Consider the following 18834-nt stretch of genomic DNA (forward strand, 5'->3'; position numbering starts at 1 on the left):
ACCCAGGTGGGGGTAGGCTTGTCTCTTTTGCACAGGAACAACCTCAGTAGCTAAATGATACCAACAACCTGACCTGAATTAGTCTCATCTCCTTGCTTTAGCACTGTATTCTTAAGGTATTACACTAAATAGTGACACATGCATGTTGCTCTGCAGGGACTCACCACACACTACACAACAACAGTTACAGAAATGGGAAAAACTCCACAGAGAACCCATGTAAGAGCAAAATCATCATGTTCATTAACTTGGGCCTAAAAACTCCAGCTGATTCACTGACTGCGTATGTATGTTTTGGAACAGTGGCCAAGCAGAGAAAGTTACTGTTCAAGAATGATACAGTCCGCTCAACAGGACAAGCAGAAATCATACGTTACTTGTATAGACTTATCCAAATTAAGTTCAGCAGCCCTTAACAAAATAGCTATGTTGGATGGAATTTTATACTGAATTAGTTCAACGGTGTTTTACTGAAGTCATGCACAAATCTAAGTTTCATGCTATTGCTAAGGTAATGGAAGAAATAAGGTGCTTTCTAGTACGCTCTTAGTTGCAAAAAAAAAAAAAAAGGGTTAATTTTCCATAAAGATTTGTCAGAGCAATCAAGAGCGACCACAAGCTCAACCCCTCCAAGACAGGCACATAAAGCTTCAATGCCCCTCTTCTGACAATGCAGCCCTACATCCTAGCAGAGGTGATGGCATTCCCAGCGGAGGGCCTCTGGGAATAACATGTCTGTCAACAGCACAAGTAGGGCCCAATGTCTGCCAGGCTGTATTGTTACGCATGTCAATCAGCATCTAGAGGAGCCTCCACTTGTCCAAAAAAGAATTTTTCATTTCCTTCCCCATTCAGTCCCAAGTCAGCTATCAATAAGGGCAGGAGCTATGCTGGGAAGACTTGACAACAGGCAGATACCAGACTAAAATACATGGACATTCCCTGTCCTGCGAAGCAAGGTATTAGCACTGTCACAGGCAGCCTATACTTCCCTCCACTTACACTTAAAGAGTAATGAACCTGGGTAAAAGATGGTGCATATATTTACCTGCCAAATCCTCTGCTACCTGATCTTCGACAGAAACATCACTGCTCCCCTCATTTGTTTCCAGGTTTAAAGATTCCACACTTCTAATATGGGTTTGCTCTTGATGGTTCATTTCTGCTTTTACAGAGCCATTTTCACAGGGGTTCAACTCCATCTGCCTGAAGAAAGGGAAAGAATTATGGTTAGCGTATAAAACATTGCTTGGTAAGCTTCTGTGAAAACACACAAATAACAGTAAGATAAAAATAGTTGCTCTGAGCAAAAGAACTTGTCTAAAATAACAGAAGGAACCATGCAGCTCTTTGCAGAAAGTAGGATTAATGATTCAACCTCGGTCTGCAGAGTTTGAATATATTTACAATGACCTTTATTAAAAAGACATAATCAAAAAAATTCAATTTATTACAAAAAAGAAAATCACAGGCAGGTATTGTAGCTAAAAGAATATCCCCTCATTAGTACTTTAAAATATATACCTTTGCTATCTACTCCCCAAATCATAGCCTGCTTTCTACCAACAATATTATAAGCTTATGGAGTGGAACCTAAGACGCAGGAAAGAGCACTGAGGTGGGAGAAGGCTGGCTGGTGAGTGACCAGTAAGTCACCAAGTGGATGGCTGAGAAAAACAAGAGGGAAAGGGCTGATAAAGAAGAGACATGGAGGGGAGTGATCCAACTACCGTTTTTGTCTCTGCTTCCAAGTACACAACTCAGAGCATTACAATTCTGCCTCCATCCAGTACTGGTAATATTAGAGTAAAAATATGGAATGAACAGACACTACCAAAAACAGATTAGCAAGAGACTGACAGTAAAGATTTTTATTATACCTTTCCGTTGAGGTGTGACTGGACAAGACAGAGTGCTTTATCTGTAAGATAAGTGGGGAGGGAGAATATTCTTTAAAGCAGGAAGACTGCATCATGCTTCTCAAACTTCACATTTTACTAAACACAAGTTGGAATCAGCAAAAAAGCTGAAAAGCTAAGCATATGCTCACTAATTCTCAGACCTGGAGGCAGTGTACAGACAAACATGAAAAAGGTGCTACATTATTACACCATTAAAATATTGAAAAGAAAAAAGAAAAAAAAAAAAAGAAAACCAGTAGACATCTTTCAGAAGCTAGCAAGTGCTAAGTGAGACACCATACAGCATGTCGAAAAGAAATAAGGCAGTGGTGAGTCTTCTTTGCAATGTTTTCTTTACTTCCGAAAAAAACTATGAAAACTCAGAAGAAATGTGAGGCCAGATACCAGGTATGGTGAAGTAATTTCACTTCCCAGGTGCAGCAATGCATCTACTTTCCTACATACACCATAATCTGCTGTTGGCCAGAGATGCTCCAGTTTTGCGTACGTAGTTGTGGATCCAGGATTCAAGAAAGTACTCTTGTCATTAAAAAGATAAGCTCATCAGCCTCTGTTGACGTATTACCACAGATCCAATGCTGCAGTAGCTTAGAAGAGTAATAACTGCTGTGAGCTCCCACAATGGACCAATTTGCCATTCAGCCAGGGTATTTGAAACACCGCTGCCTGCAGCTGGAGCAGGCCCTGAAAGTCAATGCTTCATAACTTTGACCTATCATTAAAAGTGAACGGCCCTACCTCACTTGCAAACCACAACAAATAGCAGAGCATGTCCAGCGAAGGACTACTAGCTATAATATGGGTAAAAATGCATTCCCTGCTTCTTCAAATGCTACTTTACAAAAGCGCGCCTTACCGTGAGAGAAAAGGATGCCGGCCATTACCTTGTTTGTTCTGAGAACTGCTAAATGTGGGGATCCAGGCGGGGTCTGATGCAGTAACTCAGAAGTGAAGGCAGTATTTGCAATCTGCATACATTCTTCAAGAGTCTTCAGGAAGGTGTCACAGGTTGATTTTAACAGAGCTCCCATATCAATCCCGCTCTGTGGGAAGAAACCAACTGGAAGACATGGACTCACCACAGAAGATCCATTTGGAGCAACTAATGTCTACAGAGCCCTACAGTCATGATTTCTGTTTAACATGAATTAAAATGCTATGTGTCAGGTGCTCAGAGAACTGGCATCACGTATTACTGGGGTTATGCCCCCTCACAGCTTTACTACTCATGTCAGCCTCCCGCTACAAGCATACAAGCAGCACAGTACACTTGCATTTTAAAAGCAATGCCTCTTAGTTACTTATGTCTGGTGTTAAACATGTCTTAAATAGTAAGCCTTGATGTACTCAACAATGGTGTTCCAGAAGACATCACTGACAGAAGAAATGAAAAGTATACAGATTACACAGATACAGAATGATCTGCACATAATAATTTCAAAAATCCCATGGACAAAAAATTACTGCAGTTGAGAAACAGGCAGAATGAAGCATCACATTGCCACAATACTCTTCATCTCTGTAAAGTATAGTTATTGATGCTGAAATGCTTTTAGCAATAAATCTTTCCAGTTAAATAGCAGCAAGATCAGGGAAAGTGAGTTTTCCCCCAGAACCATGAACTGTGAGCTGGATAAACACCACATTACTTGTTTGTTGTCAAAACCTGTGAGCTACAAGTTCTAACAGCGTCTTTTAGTCATTTATATACTACACCATGTTTCTGCACTGTCTGTTAATCCACCATAAACAGTTTGCCAGGTGTCTTCAGGGAGATGGTCTGAACGTACAGGTGATTAACCTTCAGGTATTTTCCCTGCCTGCCCTGCACCTGAGGACCCATCTCTCCGGTGGGAGACACCCTGCAACTCCACACCAGCCTCTCCAGCAAACGATGTGCATTCTTCTTCATATGTTTCTCTCTCAAAGCAAGGGGCAGATCACTGTCATGAGGAGACCCCTCTTCAGGGAGGCTTCTTTGGTCAGGAAGATTTGCAAGGTTTGAAAACTTTAATTTAAGTGAGGCTAATCAGGCAGTTCTTTCTAGCAATTTTGCTTTTTTGTGGTCTCCATTGTTTCTTGACCTTTTAAGGGTTTAGATTGAGAACAGAAGTGGTTTTCTGAGTAGGATATTAATGACTCCGAGGCAGACAAACATGCGCTCCTTGCATGTTATCTTTTTATAAAAAATCTTCATGCTTTTTTGATCCACTATACACACAATCACCTACAGAGATGTTGTTATCTAGATCAGGGATATCATATCTCATCTCACTACTTGCTACCCCAACACAGGGGAAGTTATTCGCAGCAATACAATATTACTCCGTTTAAACAAGAACTGTTGTTTGGGTACATTATTTCCCACAGGTTCTCTGCAGAAAGAGGGTGCAATATTAAGTAACTGTAGTAATACTGCATTGGCTAACCACTCTACACGTGATCTACAGCAAAAACAGAGCTGTACCTCTGGTTCTGATACACCAGAAATGCTGGCTTCCTTCGTTTTATGCACTTGCTGAACAAGGAGGTTACAGTACAGTCTAAGTTCAGACATTTTAGTCTTCAAGGCTTCTGTGTTTTCAGTGAACTCTAAAAGTGAAACAAAAGAAGAGTTAAATTTATTGTATCCATCTTACGGTATATGATTTTGGAAAGTTACTGAAATAGTATTATCCAATCTAACTCAATCAATACTTCCTTCTTTCAAAACATTTTCCATCAACGCAAAAAGATGAGCTGGATTGGCTATAAATTATGCTTGTGACAGGTAAAATACTGTTTCATTATTTACCATCATAGACAGGAACAGCATGCTCCTAGACTTCAGACACAGAGAAAAAAGCAAGCACACAACACTTGACCTTAACAGGCCTTTTAAATTGGATGAAACCCCTACATATATTTTTTTGTTTTCATTAAGCAGTTTAAGGTGCAAACAATTACACTGTGAATTACAGGAGCAATGTTCTGGGTAGAAAACACCAGAGGGAAAAGATGCATCCTCTCCAACACAAAGGGATTAACTGAATATAGATCCTTCAATCATAGAATTGTTGAGCTTGGAAGGGACCTTTGGAGACCAGCTAGTACTACTCCTCTGTTCAAAGCAGAGTCAGCCAGAGTACTCAGGGCCATGTCTAGTCAGGTTTTGAACACTGCCAAGGATGCAGACTCCACAGCCTCTCTGTGCAACTTGTTCCAGTGCTCCCTTATCCTCACAATATAAACATTTTTGCTTATGTCTCAATGGAGTTGCTTGTATTTAAATTTATGCCTATTTCCTCTTGTCCATTCACTGAGAAGAGTCTGGCTCCACCTTTTTTATGCTCTCCCATCAGGTATTTCCTTTAATCATCTTGGTGGCCCTTTGCTGGACTCACTCCAGTATGTCCACATGTTTCTTGTACTGGAAAGTGCAGAAATAGGCAGACTAATCCAGATACGACTAACCATCAATCTGAGACTTTTCAGCCAGAATTACGAAATAAATTAATTTGTCCACTAATAATACTAACATAGTTTAGTTCTACAAATACATCGGTAGCTTTTCACCCTGTGCTACTGTCTGTCAGTTTATAGATATAACTTCGTTCTGCTTCTAGGCACTGCACATCATATCCCCACTTTGTGTAGGACCACACAGTAGCATCTTCTGCGCTAAGTCCGTTTGAACCGGTAGATGCAAAGCCTGGTGAAGATGCACATAAGGCTAAAAGGAAAAGCAATTCCTCACCTCAGGGAAAGGAAGTGTCCGCTCCACCTGCATTTGCTCCAGATCACTGATACATTAACACTAATTTGCTGTTTTCCCATCCTCTGCATAGATATTGTGCTGAGGTTATGCAAGGTTAAGGCACGAGGTCTCACACTGAGTCATGAGTAACATCATGCTGGTAAGCAAGAGGGGTTTTCATTGGGGCGAAAGTGAGATTGTTGGTGAAAGCAAAGAGGTGAGTGAATTAATTTTCATAGCCTGACTATGATTGGATTTCAGTTTCCAAATACTAGTGCGCACATTTAAAACCAATTGCAAATATTTCTTTTAATTGCCAAGGGATTCTTGAAGTGCCCAGTTAGAACATGGCAGGAGGGGGTCTGAGGAACTCCAAAGTTCAACAGCCACTGGTATGAGAGGCTGGGTCACCATACTAAGATGGCTGCACAAGGTGGGGGTCCTACCCGCATGCTCAGTCTGCATCCCAGTGACCCGCAGCCGGGAGCTACTCACTCCTTGTACTTCAGAACCCATCAGCAAATGGTTTTCACATGATTTACACATAGCGTATTTTAAGGAAAGGCCCAAGTTTTGGAATTCCTGCACTGTAAGTTAACGCCTGAGATTTCTAGCTAGAGTTCCCACACAGCATTTAGTGGTACCAAAGACCTGAAGCACAGGCTGGACTCAGAGTTCAGGTCATCTTCGTGTGTACATCTACTAGGGTAAGGATGGGGAAACAAAAACCAAATAGGATGTGCCAGCAACAGGGTGTTCTTGCCTTTTTCCTTCTGTGTCCTGCTGTCGGTCAGACAAGCTTTGGCAGTTCCTAGTGCAACCAGCCACTTTTGCCTTTCAACTGCGTTTCTTGCCTTCAGATAGAAGTATTGTTCCCCTGGGATGATCAGGTCCATTCGTGTGTTATCTGCAGGATGAACTGGAAGCAACACGTATTTCAGACCAGTCCCTCAGCCTTTCCCAGCCCAACTAAATATCCCAAAACATATGTTAGATGGCAGGTCAAACAGTAATGAAAGAGGAGAAATCTACAGCCCCAAGCTTCCCCTGTTGCCATTTTATGACTTCGCTTCTGAGTTAGGGAATAGACAGGACACACATGCGTACAGCTGTGGGACAAAAAGCTATGAAAGTCAGTTCTGTGATCAGTACAGTATCATCTGTGAGTCTTCATGGAAAGGGCATCCTCTTCTGGCAAGCTTCTCTTTCAGCTTTCCTGTCCATAACTGAACCTCAAAGATGTGACAAGCAATCCAATATGAGTGAGCAGAAATAGTACTGAAGTTTATTATTCATATTTCTAGCTTCAGTTTTGTGCCTATGAAGAGACATTTGAAGCTGCGTGATCTTCTGCCACAGCTCATGAAAAATAGTGATACAACTGCATGTAGAATACCCATTACACTAGAGCTTGCAGCTCTCCTAACATTTTTTATACACTGTAGAATAAAAACTTGCATATAGATCAAGTTACTGAGTTACTACAAACACATACCAAAGAAATCAAGACGCCAAATAACTCCTGTGACCTGAAATCTCACCTCAAATGCAATTCTACTGAACAAACTTTGTGCAGCTAAGTGTTACTGTAGCTTAGTTACCTTGAATTTCACACACGGCCATTTGGATGCTTCCCTTACAACCCTTCCAGGCATCTTCCTGAGAGTCATAATAGGACAGGATGCCACCACCAAGAAGAAACCATCGAGGCTGCCAGCCTGAAAAACAAAACTGCATTTTTCAGTTACTTCTCTCCCTGCATTTCCACCACCTATCTCAAATGGGACTCATTGCAAATAAGGCCTCAAAGATTCTCAGTTACCCCTAGAAAATTAAAACCTTTGAAGTAGTAAGATTTGTGGACAGGCCTGGATGTTGTATACCACAACCCCTGCTTGCTGGCAGCTCCCTGTCCTTTCTGCAGGTAGCTGGACTACAGCGGTATGCTCCTGAGATGCCATATGTCATTTTTCAGTAGTTTTGCTAACACAGTGTCACTGATTCACTTTCTCCTCTACAACCACCTTTTCAGTCCACCACCCCTCAATTCTTTCCATTGCTCTTCAGCCCACCTCTTCACTCTTTCTGAAAGCCACCCCAGCTGTCTTGCCTTACAAGTCTTCCTCCTGTGCGGCAGGGCTAGCCAAATTGTCTTGAAGAGCAATGGGCAAGAAACTCCTGAAATCAAGGGAAGAAGGGAGCAGAGGCAGATGTGATGATTTCTGAACACCATCTTTCAGTGAAGCAGTTCTTAATAGCTCTTGAAACTCTTGTGCTGCCCACATAAAAAGCAATCTTGAATTAATGACATGCACTTCTGGACATCTTCCCAGAGAATAAGCAAAATATCAGGCTAGACCATATCCAATAGATCTGGGGACCACTTTTGCCCACCCTACTGCCCAGCCTCAGAAGCAAATTACCCCTTTTGTTTTCTTCTCTTGGAAGTACTACAGCAGTATGAGAAGATATAAACAAACAAGACATGACAGCCATCATTTATGTCTAATTAAAAACTACAAGCTCATTAACTTAAGCAGAAATGAGGCAGCAACGTCACTGGAGGAAAGCAGCTTTCATTCCTGAGATGCAACAAGCCTCCCCAGCCAGGACCAAGGGAGCAAGATACCGAAGCTCCCACACTGTGCCAGCAAACCATCTCTGAGAAAAACACTTTGACAAGGCCATGCAGGCCACACGGTTCCTACGCAGTTTTGCAGAGTGGCCTCACGTCTGCTGCCCCCTGCCCTGGGGCTCTGCCAACCAGCACCATGCCACAGAAGCCCATGCTGGGCTTGGACCGATGTCACGTTGGAGGAATGACCCCTCCTTACCAGCTAGGGAATGATTCCTTAGGCTACTGCTGAAGCCAAGCCCAACTCAGATTAAGGTTTGAAAGCCCTAAAGCCACAGGCTAGTAGCAGGAGTATGATTTGGGTTTTTTTTGTTTGGTTGTTTTTTTAAACAAGCAATACCACAATATCCAGGCCAACCTGGTCTATAGATTGCTGAACCTTGGGGGTGGCTGGAAAACAAATTAAACATAAATCTGTTTTCACACTCTTCCATTATTTCCTAGAAGAATATAAAAACATTATAATTGCCAAAGTATTCTCAATAGTTCTTTATTTTATATGAAGGGAAAAAAATCACAAGAATGAGAATAAAAGAAAAGAAAAAGCAAGACTGATTTTTATTTGTCTTGCCACAAAAATAAAGAAACTACCCTAAAAGTCACTATTGATTTGGAGGAACTCACAAAAAAAGAAGCTGATTGTTCAGCAGAGCAGCAGTTAATTGCTTCAGACACTCAGTGGCACCGAACCAATCCTTTAAATAATGCACAGCGCCACAGTCAATACAAGCCTCTAATTCAGTCTGGAGGTCCTACTGCTGCACATGAATCATTTCAGCCATGATCCTACAGCTTACAATTGCAGCTGATGCTCAATCAAATTGCATCCCATCAATCAAAGGCTGTGCAATCAATTAGCCAACATACAAAGCACTCACCTCCATCACTTTGGAGGCTGGTTAAAAATATGTTACGAGTCAATATATTTTGTTGAGGTTTTTATTTGGTTGGGTTTTCTGGTTCTAGGTCATTTTTTTTTTTTGAGGGGGAAGCAGCAACTATCTGTCCTCCTTTGCAGAACCTCTTCTTTATTAGATATGTATTAAAAAGACTATGATAGGCAATTGTTAACTAGGACAGCATACATTTTCAGAACAGAATTGTTAACACTAATAAAAATACATTTTTGTAAAAGGAAACCTATTAAAAAAAAAATCACAGCAAGGTTCTGTCAGAAGATGCACTAAGCACCTGGTACTCGCTGACACTGAGTCAACAGCCATGGCAAGGTTATCCTAAACAGCTGGTTAAAAATAGTGTGTAGCTGACAAACCATAGGCAGTGCAACAGGGATACAATCTTCAATTACAGGAGCTTCACATTTGCAGACAAGCAAAGAGCAGAGGGAAAACAAAAAACACAACAAAAAACAAAGCAGCAAAACCACATTTAGACACTTCCACGAACACAAGTCTTGGGTTAATTCAGTTTTATTCTCTCTCCATCATAAACTGTCATAGGAATATTGCAACTTCTGGAACTGAGCATTCAGACTTCACCTAACATAGAAAGTTAAAGCTGAACCTTTCAAGGTCTGACTGGTGCCAGCACTAACACAACTTAGAAGAAGAATCTACTAAGCCTATTTACACTGGTGGTGTACAGGCAGGACAAAATATAGCTCATACTTCCACAACTCATTTTAGAGGCACAGAGCCATTAACAGTAAAAATTGACCTTGCTAGGGAAAGATATATATTAAAAAAAGACAGTAAAATGCAAAGCGTGATAAAAGTGAGTAGTAGCTCAAGGTCTCAGCCATAGAAGAAAGTGAAGAGATACCAGACTTCTTAGACACTGGTTAAGGTCCTAAAACATATTGCACTCCTGTGTGAAACAAAGTTAGTACCTGCAGTACCTGGAAGATCTGATGTTGTCCACTACAGAAACAGATACTTAAGCACTCTGTGCCTGCTACGGATTCAGTGTTTCTCCAGAAGTTTCCACAGCCTGAAAGATCTGACTACTTCAGCCATTACACTTGAGGAAGTCTGGATGCAGCTATCACTGAGCAAACTTGACATTTCTTGATAACATAGTTGAAATCTGGACATAATTCAAACTTTAATGTTACACAACTCAGACTCCAGACAGCACTCGTTCCAAAGTGCCAAGCCTGAAGAAAAAAAAAACACAACAACATTTGAAGACATGTAGATCATATCAGACATCCACAAAGCCAAACCATCCGGGAGAATTACGTACTCAAGAAGTCAAATTGATGACCTGAAAAAGAAGCTGTAATTAAGAGATGTCAAGGCCAGACACCCAGGCTTTTATTATTGCTTGCTTTCCACTAGAATTGTATAATACTTTATGCTCATTAATTTCTTGAACTTCAACATAAGTATTTATAAAAACATAATGCAATAAATAGTCCTTGGACTCCTTTGATCTTATTTCAGATTTTAAGTGCGGATAGGAGATAATTCTGAAATTTCCACGTTATGGCAACATCTCCCTAATAGGAGGAATTACAGCCCTCATCACATCACTACTGTTAATACCACAGGCAAGACCCAAGACTTAGCTGCGGGTGGCAGAGCAAGGGCAGATCCCTGATTTCCTGTACAGGGTCGCAAAAGAGTCCCAGAGCAGCTGCTCTGACAGTCAGAGACATCTCACAGCAAGAAGAAGCAGCATCCATCTTTCCATCCTATGCTGAGCAAAGTAAACTGCAACGTGTGTTCACCATGCCACCACCTACCGCTTTATCTCCCAGAGCCCAAGGGCAGAAGAACCACAGCTCCTGCCCAGCGCTGTGTCAACAACTGACAGCTGGACCAGAGCTGCTGAAAACTCAGCTCAAACAGGACCAAGACAGTGTCAGCATCTTGCAAAAAGCAAGAGAACACCCAATGTACGTTCTTCGCCAGTTGCCAGTGCTGACATAATGCTATGAATGCCATCAAGTTCACACCTTTGATAAACCCAGCCTGCTCCTGGTTGTTCCTGCAGCAGCTACTGGCCAGAAGACAGCACCTTCCCCTCTGACTGCAAAACACCAGTGACGAGGAAAGCCATATTTTCCAGTTAGAGGATGCATCTAACAGCCAAAACACAGGACTGAGTCAAGAGATCTACTTCCAGCTTAGAAAGAGGACTGCTGAGCTGCGACGGATCGTGCTGAAAAAAACCCTGACCTCTGCACTGAGCTCCCTGTGCCTGCTCACCTATACAACACAAACGTTTCACACCAGCCGAGAAGGACCACTGCTGGCCTTAATGCACTGATGTCCCATGGATGAGGATTTCCTTAGGGAATTAAGGCTGTGGATATCTCCATATCACAAATGGATGAAACGCTTGTTTTCAAGATCTCAGAGCGGTTGCGATCCCAACCACTGGACACCCACACCACATATCACAATCCAGTTCTTAACAACTGATTGCATGACTAAGTTTCATTCATGCGGCCGCGCGTTTCATGCCGTCAGTCACCGCCAGGTTTCTAACCAGGAAAAGCACTTAGCAAAAGAGTATCTTACACAAGACTAAAGCTGAAACTTTCCCCCTTTTTTTTCATACAACGAACTGAAGTAACACAGTTAAAGGCTTATCTTGAAATAAACAATTTGCACCCAAAATCCCGCCTGCTTTTTCCATACAGCCTCCTAAGGTTACCCAGTATTTTGGGAAGGGCAATCCCAGGCGCTGGAAACCATTCTGCACCCTTAATTCTGCAGCAAAACAATTTGACAGGATAAAAATCCAGTCTGTAACACTCCTGTCTGTCTGTCTGCTGTCCCTCATGGATACAGACTGGATTTTTTGTCCAGGAGGGACAGCAGACAGACAGACAGAGTGTGTGACAATTCATGTTTCTCCTCTGAGCTATTATCCTGTCACCGAGAGAGAAGCTTCTAGGAATGCCCATATTGCAATTTTACTCTGATTATGTGCATATTAACAGCAGGAATCAATACTAAAAGTCCCTAAAGGTAATGAAGTTAACAGATTTAGCACTTCAACAATGGTATCACTTTTTAAAGCACTTGGTTAAGGCACACTAGAGGTCCAAGGGAAGTAAGCAATAGCTGGAACCAGCTTTAACACAGTGACCCTCTCCCAGATGATTTTTCTTGCAGGGGTTCCATAAAATCCACTCCCATTTCAATCAAAACTGTTAGGGCAGTGCTAGCGGCATTGAAAAAGCATCCTGCTGTCACAGGGTGACTGGGTTTGTCTGCAAATGATTTTACACCGGTGACCAGCCAGGGCACAGAGAGCACAACGTACCAGCAGTCAGGCATCTTCACAGGGGACACAGCGAAAGGATGAAGGGCAGAGAGGGGATCAAGGCGAGCAATGGAGGCAAAAGTTCAATAACCCAGGCCACTGCTCAGACACACAAATTCAAGTCATTCAAAGCTCCTGGGAGTTTTTCTCTTCTGTTTACACTTCCCAGCCCCAGCAAACTAGCAGCTCCTCTCTCTGACCCCTGCGGTGGTTATCAGACAGACCCAGTCAATGCAACGAATTTATGTAACGTACAGATACCACATGGTGGTATCTCTTCACCTTTATTCTGCCACACCTTCTGCTTCTGTCCTACCCAGCCAGCCCCTGTGATCACTTCTCTATTTCAGTGCGGAAGGACTGAATGCAGAGGCACCGGTACTGCAGCATACCTGGCAGGGAATGCTGCACCGTGTGGGCTCTGCGGCATTGCTCTAACACCTACAGAGGAGACAGCGGACACCGATTTCCATTCCTGCAGCCTCATCAAACTTTGCTGCTGTGAGCACATTACCCAAATCCAAAAAGGTACGACAAAAGCAAGATTGCTGCGCGAATTAAAACAGGGGGAAGAGAGAGATGAGAACGAAGGTCAAACCACACAAACACAATTATGCAAAATCCAAAGAAAATGAACTAACTACACCCTGAAGCATCCTGGGTGAGAAGCGTAGCCAGAACTGTGTGAGACTCCGTCATCCCACTAAACCAACACATCGTCTCCAAGAGCAGCTACAATCAGTAATACTGGGCAGCCCATTGCCCTGAAGGCAGCAGCAATCACAGCTGTCTAGTTCCACCTCCACAAGAGTCAGACTTCTCATTTTGTACAGTCAGAACTTGGACTACACCCAGAGGCTAAAAAGAAGGGAAAAAAATTATAAACAAAAGCTTTTTAGAACCAAATGTTTATCTAAGTATGAAGTTTTCAATTACTTCCTCCATCTCTGGAAAGAGAGGACCTTATTTCCAGAGCCTGAGATCAACTGGAAGTGTACTTGTCTCCCATCCTAAAAGGTCAGATTTCTTACATTAACCTCCCAAAACAAAGACTCACTCTAAGCTGTATCATGTGCAACTCAAGTCAAGCTATAAGAACTAAGGCTTTTTCACATTTTCTTGAGCTCTCCCCCCAAGTTTGTTAAAGAATCCTGAATCATTAGAGACATGAGTGTTGGGGTTGATGTAGCTTGAGAGTTAGCATGACCAGGCCATTTAAGCAAAACAGTTAGCATAACCGAACAGGCCGCTGGAAAGGACAGCTAAGAATAACAATTGAGAAAGTTCTGATAGTGCACATGGTGTGGGTTAGCAAAAACAAGATGTGTTCAAGGACGTGCAGGCGCTCTGTTGCTATTAGTGTTAGTGCATAGTTACCAATCATAAGGGAATATAGGGTGCGTGAACAGCGTGTGATTTATGTCTGTAGCCTATCCAAATAAGCGTGATCGCATGTGTAGATATGAAAAATGTATATAACCACGCAAGCAGACCAATAAATCGGTATCGGCTGTGCATTGTATCAATGTGTGAGAGTCCTTCCTGTCCCTGCATGGATGCTAAAACTCAGCACACGAGTAATTTAAAGTTTTATGTGAAAGCTGAAATTTACTGCTTGGTGCTGGCTCTTGCCATCTCAGAATAAACTGAAAAGAATTCAGAGCACCACTGTAAAATGAGAGTGGATGATCACAGACAGGAAGGTGGGGAGAGCGAACTATGGTATGTGGTACGATGCAGTGTCACTAGCGATGGCATGAATGCCAGGGTGCCATGCCTCGAGGAAGATGAATCGGTTAGGGCTAGAGTTACTCAGCATAATCAAGGAAGTGAATATTCAAATACCAGGAAAAACTTAGCTTTGTGAAGAAAAGCTATCAAAGCCATTTCACGGAGCATATAACGAACACCAGGCAGGTCAGTGGAGGCAGTTGGCATTTTTCTTTCTAACGACAAAGCCGCCTTTGATCCCCAAGCCAACAGCTGATAGACACCACCTTTTCCAAAGTCAGCAGCAAGCCTCCCTGTGGCCAGTGATCCCAGGTCAGGCATGCTTTACACTGAAGATCTGGATTGAACTGAATTTCAGCAGAAAATTCAGCTGAAAGCTCCAAGCTTTCACACCCACCACTGAAGGAAGGTATTCCCCAGCTCCGTGCTCTGTTGCCCTGTGGGTGACAGCTTGCTCATTCTATAAAATGGGTGAGAAATCAAAATCGCAGATTATATTTACAAGGCAGCCTTCAAATAAATTTCTTTTATTAACCAGAAGGTATGCTTAACAAAGAGCGTGGATTACAGCTTGAGTTCAGTCGCAGAGTCCTGTGGGAGACAGTTCCCAAACAGCAGCCTCCACCGTGCAGTTCACTTCCGCTCTCTCCTTTCTCTATCCTGCAAGCAGCATCCCCAGCTAGAGATCAGTCCTGCTACAACACCGCAGCCAGGATCCGGCTTTGATGCTGTCCACACTGCAATGCTGTATGCTCAGCCAGGACCACAGGCAGTGGCAGCACAACAGACCAAGGAGCTATGGGGAAGGTATAGGGTGACGCTTTTATCGCCCCGACTACTTACTACAATAAGCAGTACTGTAGTAAGAGTTACTGTCCCTCTAACCATGCTACAAGCCCATCCTTAGCCTCCACAACCTCTACCAAGCAATGCTAATGTTAGACAGAGAGTTTTGGCAACGGATGAAATCTAGGAATTTTTTAAGATCAAGTTACACGCTTTGACCGTAGGCTCAGCTAAGGCCAACTTATATGCCTGCATGATTTAAGACATCCAGATCTGGGTTTTGAGAATTAATAACTCATTCGCAGAGGCATCATATATTTGCCCAAGTGAAAAAGTGCTATCACACTTTCTGTGTCAGCGATAATTCTCCTCACAAATTTCCCTGTTCCCTTAAGGTTTTAACCAATCTAGTGGGGGAAGCATAGACAAAAGCAATCTCAGGACACGCTTTAGCAAACACCAGATCCCAAGTGGATTTTCACAAACTAGATCTGTGTGCACACATATCTGATCCAAAGTTGCCACAATTCACTTAAACAAAAATACCACATTGAGAAATCACTCTCTGGTAGCTATTGCATTAGGGAAGAGAAAAACTCTAAAATACCAGTTCTCTAAACTCAGAGATTTCAGAGGCAGCACTGGAACCTCTGCAAGCAGAAACCACAACGTGAGTGCAGGATCAACATCAGAGGAAAAATCCAATCCCCAAGCAGAAATCAAGTAACATGAATTCAATTTATCATAATCTATGTAAAGCAAACAAGTGCATTTACTACAAAACAAGATAACTTGTTTGAGCAAGCTAATCTGTCTCTCGGTTGCTGGCAATCACACTGCGCTTTCTGACCTTTGCCTGCAGAAAGCCAAACTTGTTTCCTACTTCTGAAGTGAACTTGCTGTCAATAACTGTAATTTGTAACACAGGTCTAGCTGTGCCTAGGGGCCGGGGGGCAAATACGTTGATGTGGACTTGGCCTCTCCTGATGGCAAGGACAGAAGACGTTATAAACCCAAAATTCCCAGAAAAGACTCAATTACCAACAAACTCCATCAGCTCCTCTTTCACAGCAATAACAGAAAGCCGTTCTCCTTTTCTACAATGTTAAGCTTGTTTTTTGGTGAATGTTTGATCTCCTCCCTGACTGTGCGAAACAAAGGTGTGTTCCTCATTATGAGGAGGAAAGGGCATAAGACACCTGCTTGCATATGTTTACATCAGCACTGTGTTACCAACACAGGCATACACTGACACACTGAGATGACACACCTTCTCCTGACTTTTTGCATATATCATTTACAACACGCAGCACCAGAGTAGTTAACCTTGAGCAAGAGGAAAAGCACAATAATGACAGAAATACTGTTCCAGATGACCTACTGAACCCTCTGGATTCCCTTAATCCCTGAAAGGAGGCTTTCCTGTCTCTCACTCCCCAGCTCTCCGCTACTGCTACAATAAACGCCACATTCCAGCACAGTATTTTTTTGCATCAGCACATAAATTTATAACTTAATGGCCTCAGGGCAGGAAGTCTTCATTTTCTGCCAAAAGAAAGCACATGTGAGCCTAGTTAGCTTGCAGAACAGCAAACCTGCCATTCTCAAACACACACCAGACAGGCTTTCTGCAACCTAAGAAAAGGCACAGAGCAACCTTGACCACCGCACTTACTAGTGGAGTCAAGTTCCAGCAAAGAAATCAGAAAGATGCCTCACTCCATCACTGATTTTCTCTTTATTGAGAATAAAAACTCATTTAGCTTTCAGCTGGGGCAAATCTCACACCTCCAAGGAAAAGAAATTCCTTCAGTCTGCATTCACTTAGACCAAGGTTTGCAAAGTGTCATCCTTCTTCATGAAGGGTCGTTTGCTTGAAAGTGTCTATCAATGTAGCTAGTAAAAAAAAAAAAAGTAATTTTGATGGAACTGCAATATTTCTGGTTCTTAGTCTTCTTCTTACCATCAAAACAGAAGACAAGTCCAGCTGATCCTACCACATCCACACTCTGGCACAAACGCTACCATGCCAAACGCCAGTCAGTCATCTACACACACACTGGTTCCCACAGACACTCACTCCCCAGATCTCACGGCATGAAAACAAGCGCAAGGGGTCCAAATACACCCCAGCATCTAAGCAACGCAAAGAAAAATAAACATGTAAAACTTTCGATCGATGGAACCATGGACATTTTTATTACGAAGAAAGGACTAATAACACTGCTCGAGTTCTGCAAACCAAATGGAAAAGCCAAGCATGGCTGTTCCTACTGCCACAAACCCCATAATTCAAGAGCATTCACAAATAATTTAAAAAAAAAAATTCCCTGTCTATTCACTGAGACTGGACAATTTTTGATTCCCCTCTCAGAACACCTATTGCCTAAAGAGGAAAAGCTGCAGCAATCTTCCATCACACCAATAAATCCAGCCTCAAGCACCACTCCCCCTCCCATCCCCCTGCCACATGAATTCATCACTTGCTCGTGCCTCAGATTTTTCTTTGTTTAATTTTGATTTCCAACGCTTTCCCAACTAACCAGAGAGGTGCAGCTGCTTCAGCATCTCTGAAAAATATTCAGGCAAGAAGGCAGCCCTCGTACATAACACTCCCGAGCAGAGCTTGCACCTGGCAACGTCAAGATCGTGGTTATTTTTCTCTGACCATCACCTTTCCAAACTGTTTCAACAAACCGCAGAAGAGCTTTGCGCCAGGCAAGACCCCACCCACGCACCCTGAATGACAAGTCACCCCCGACTCCAACGCGTCCGGCCGGGGACACCCCACGGGGACACCCCACGGGGACACGGGTGCCACCGAGCACTCCCCACTTCTGCCGCGCTTCTGACCCCGCCACCTTTGACCTCCGCTGAGCAAACCCCGGCCTCGCACGGCTGCTTCCAGTCTGCTACGAGAGTCACGCACCCCACGGCACGGGAAGACCCGCAGAATGAAAATCTGGGCCTAGCGCTCGCAGGACTGCCCCTTTTTTTCTTTTTTTTTTTCCATGCATTTTCATCCAAATCCCCCAAGCGTGACTGGATCTTTTCCTCCCAGGCCTGGGATTCCCCCGACTCCCCCAGGGAGACCCAGTAAGAGCAACAAAAGTTTGACGGGGACGTAGGGAACGGGGAAGTTTGCCGGCGGGCATGACCTAAGGCACCCCAGACAGCCCCACAACCGTAGGGAGGGCAAGGGACGCCCCAGACCAGCACCCAGTGACCGCCTTCAACAGCTCCTCCAGCCCCAACGGCAGCGCAGATGGGAAACCAGGGCGCAGGGCGGGCTCCGGGCGCGGCGCTGACCCAGACTCGGCACACACACATCCACAGATATCAGTACACAGGAAGCCCAGGGCCCCGGTCCCGGCAGGAAGCCCGCCCGGCGCGGAGGCTGAGGACTGGCAGCAACTCACCGCTCAGGTAGTTGGTCCACTTGTACAGCACCCCCTCCATGGCGGCCGGCCCCCGCCCCCATGCAGCGCGGCCGCCCCCCCGGCGGAGTCACGCCGCCTGCCGCCCCTGCCGCCCCCGCCGCCGCCGCCGCCGCGCCCCGCGCCCCGCCGCGCAGCCGGCACCCATGGCCATAGCGCGGCACCGCCCGCCCGGCCCGCCCCACACCGCCGAGCCTGCCCACCGCCGCCGCTACGCTCGTAGCGCGGAACGCGCCGCTGCCGCGGGCGCACAGAACTGCTCCGCAGCGCTACGGAGGCGCAAACAGGTCTAGGAATCGCAACCCACGTGACCTACAGGAGAAAGGGAGGGGGACGGGCGCAGAACGC

At 44.1% G+C, this 18834-nt stretch overlaps 1 protein-coding gene across 2 annotated transcripts in view; it reads right to left on the minus strand.

The window, feature by feature from the left end:
- PLEKHA8 (pleckstrin homology domain containing A8) overlaps nt 1–18509 on the minus strand; it is a 33504-nt gene extending 14995 nt beyond the window's left edge. For both annotated transcript variants that reach the window (XM_075419079.1, XM_009938837.2), the window contains exons 1-7: nt 18469–18509; nt 7260–7376; nt 6422–6577; nt 4390–4514; nt 2807–2965; nt 1881–1921; nt 1049–1206 (exon numbers count right to left, since the gene is read on the minus strand). In XM_075419079.1, coding sequence (XP_075275194.1) covers nt 1049–1206; nt 1881–1921; nt 2807–2965; nt 4390–4514; nt 6422–6577; nt 7260–7376; nt 18469–18508 — 796 coding nt within the window. In that variant the 5' untranslated portion in view covers nt 18509. The remainder of the gene's footprint in view (nt 1–1048; nt 1207–1880; nt 1922–2806; nt 2966–4389; nt 4515–6421; nt 6578–7259; nt 7377–18468) is intronic.
- Nucleotides 18510–18834: the final 325 nt, after the last annotated feature.

This window comes from Opisthocomus hoazin, chromosome 4, assembly GCF_030867145.1.
Source record: "Opisthocomus hoazin isolate bOpiHoa1 chromosome 4, bOpiHoa1.hap1, whole genome shotgun sequence".
Taxonomy (NCBI): domain Eukaryota; kingdom Metazoa; phylum Chordata; class Aves; order Opisthocomiformes; family Opisthocomidae; genus Opisthocomus; species Opisthocomus hoazin.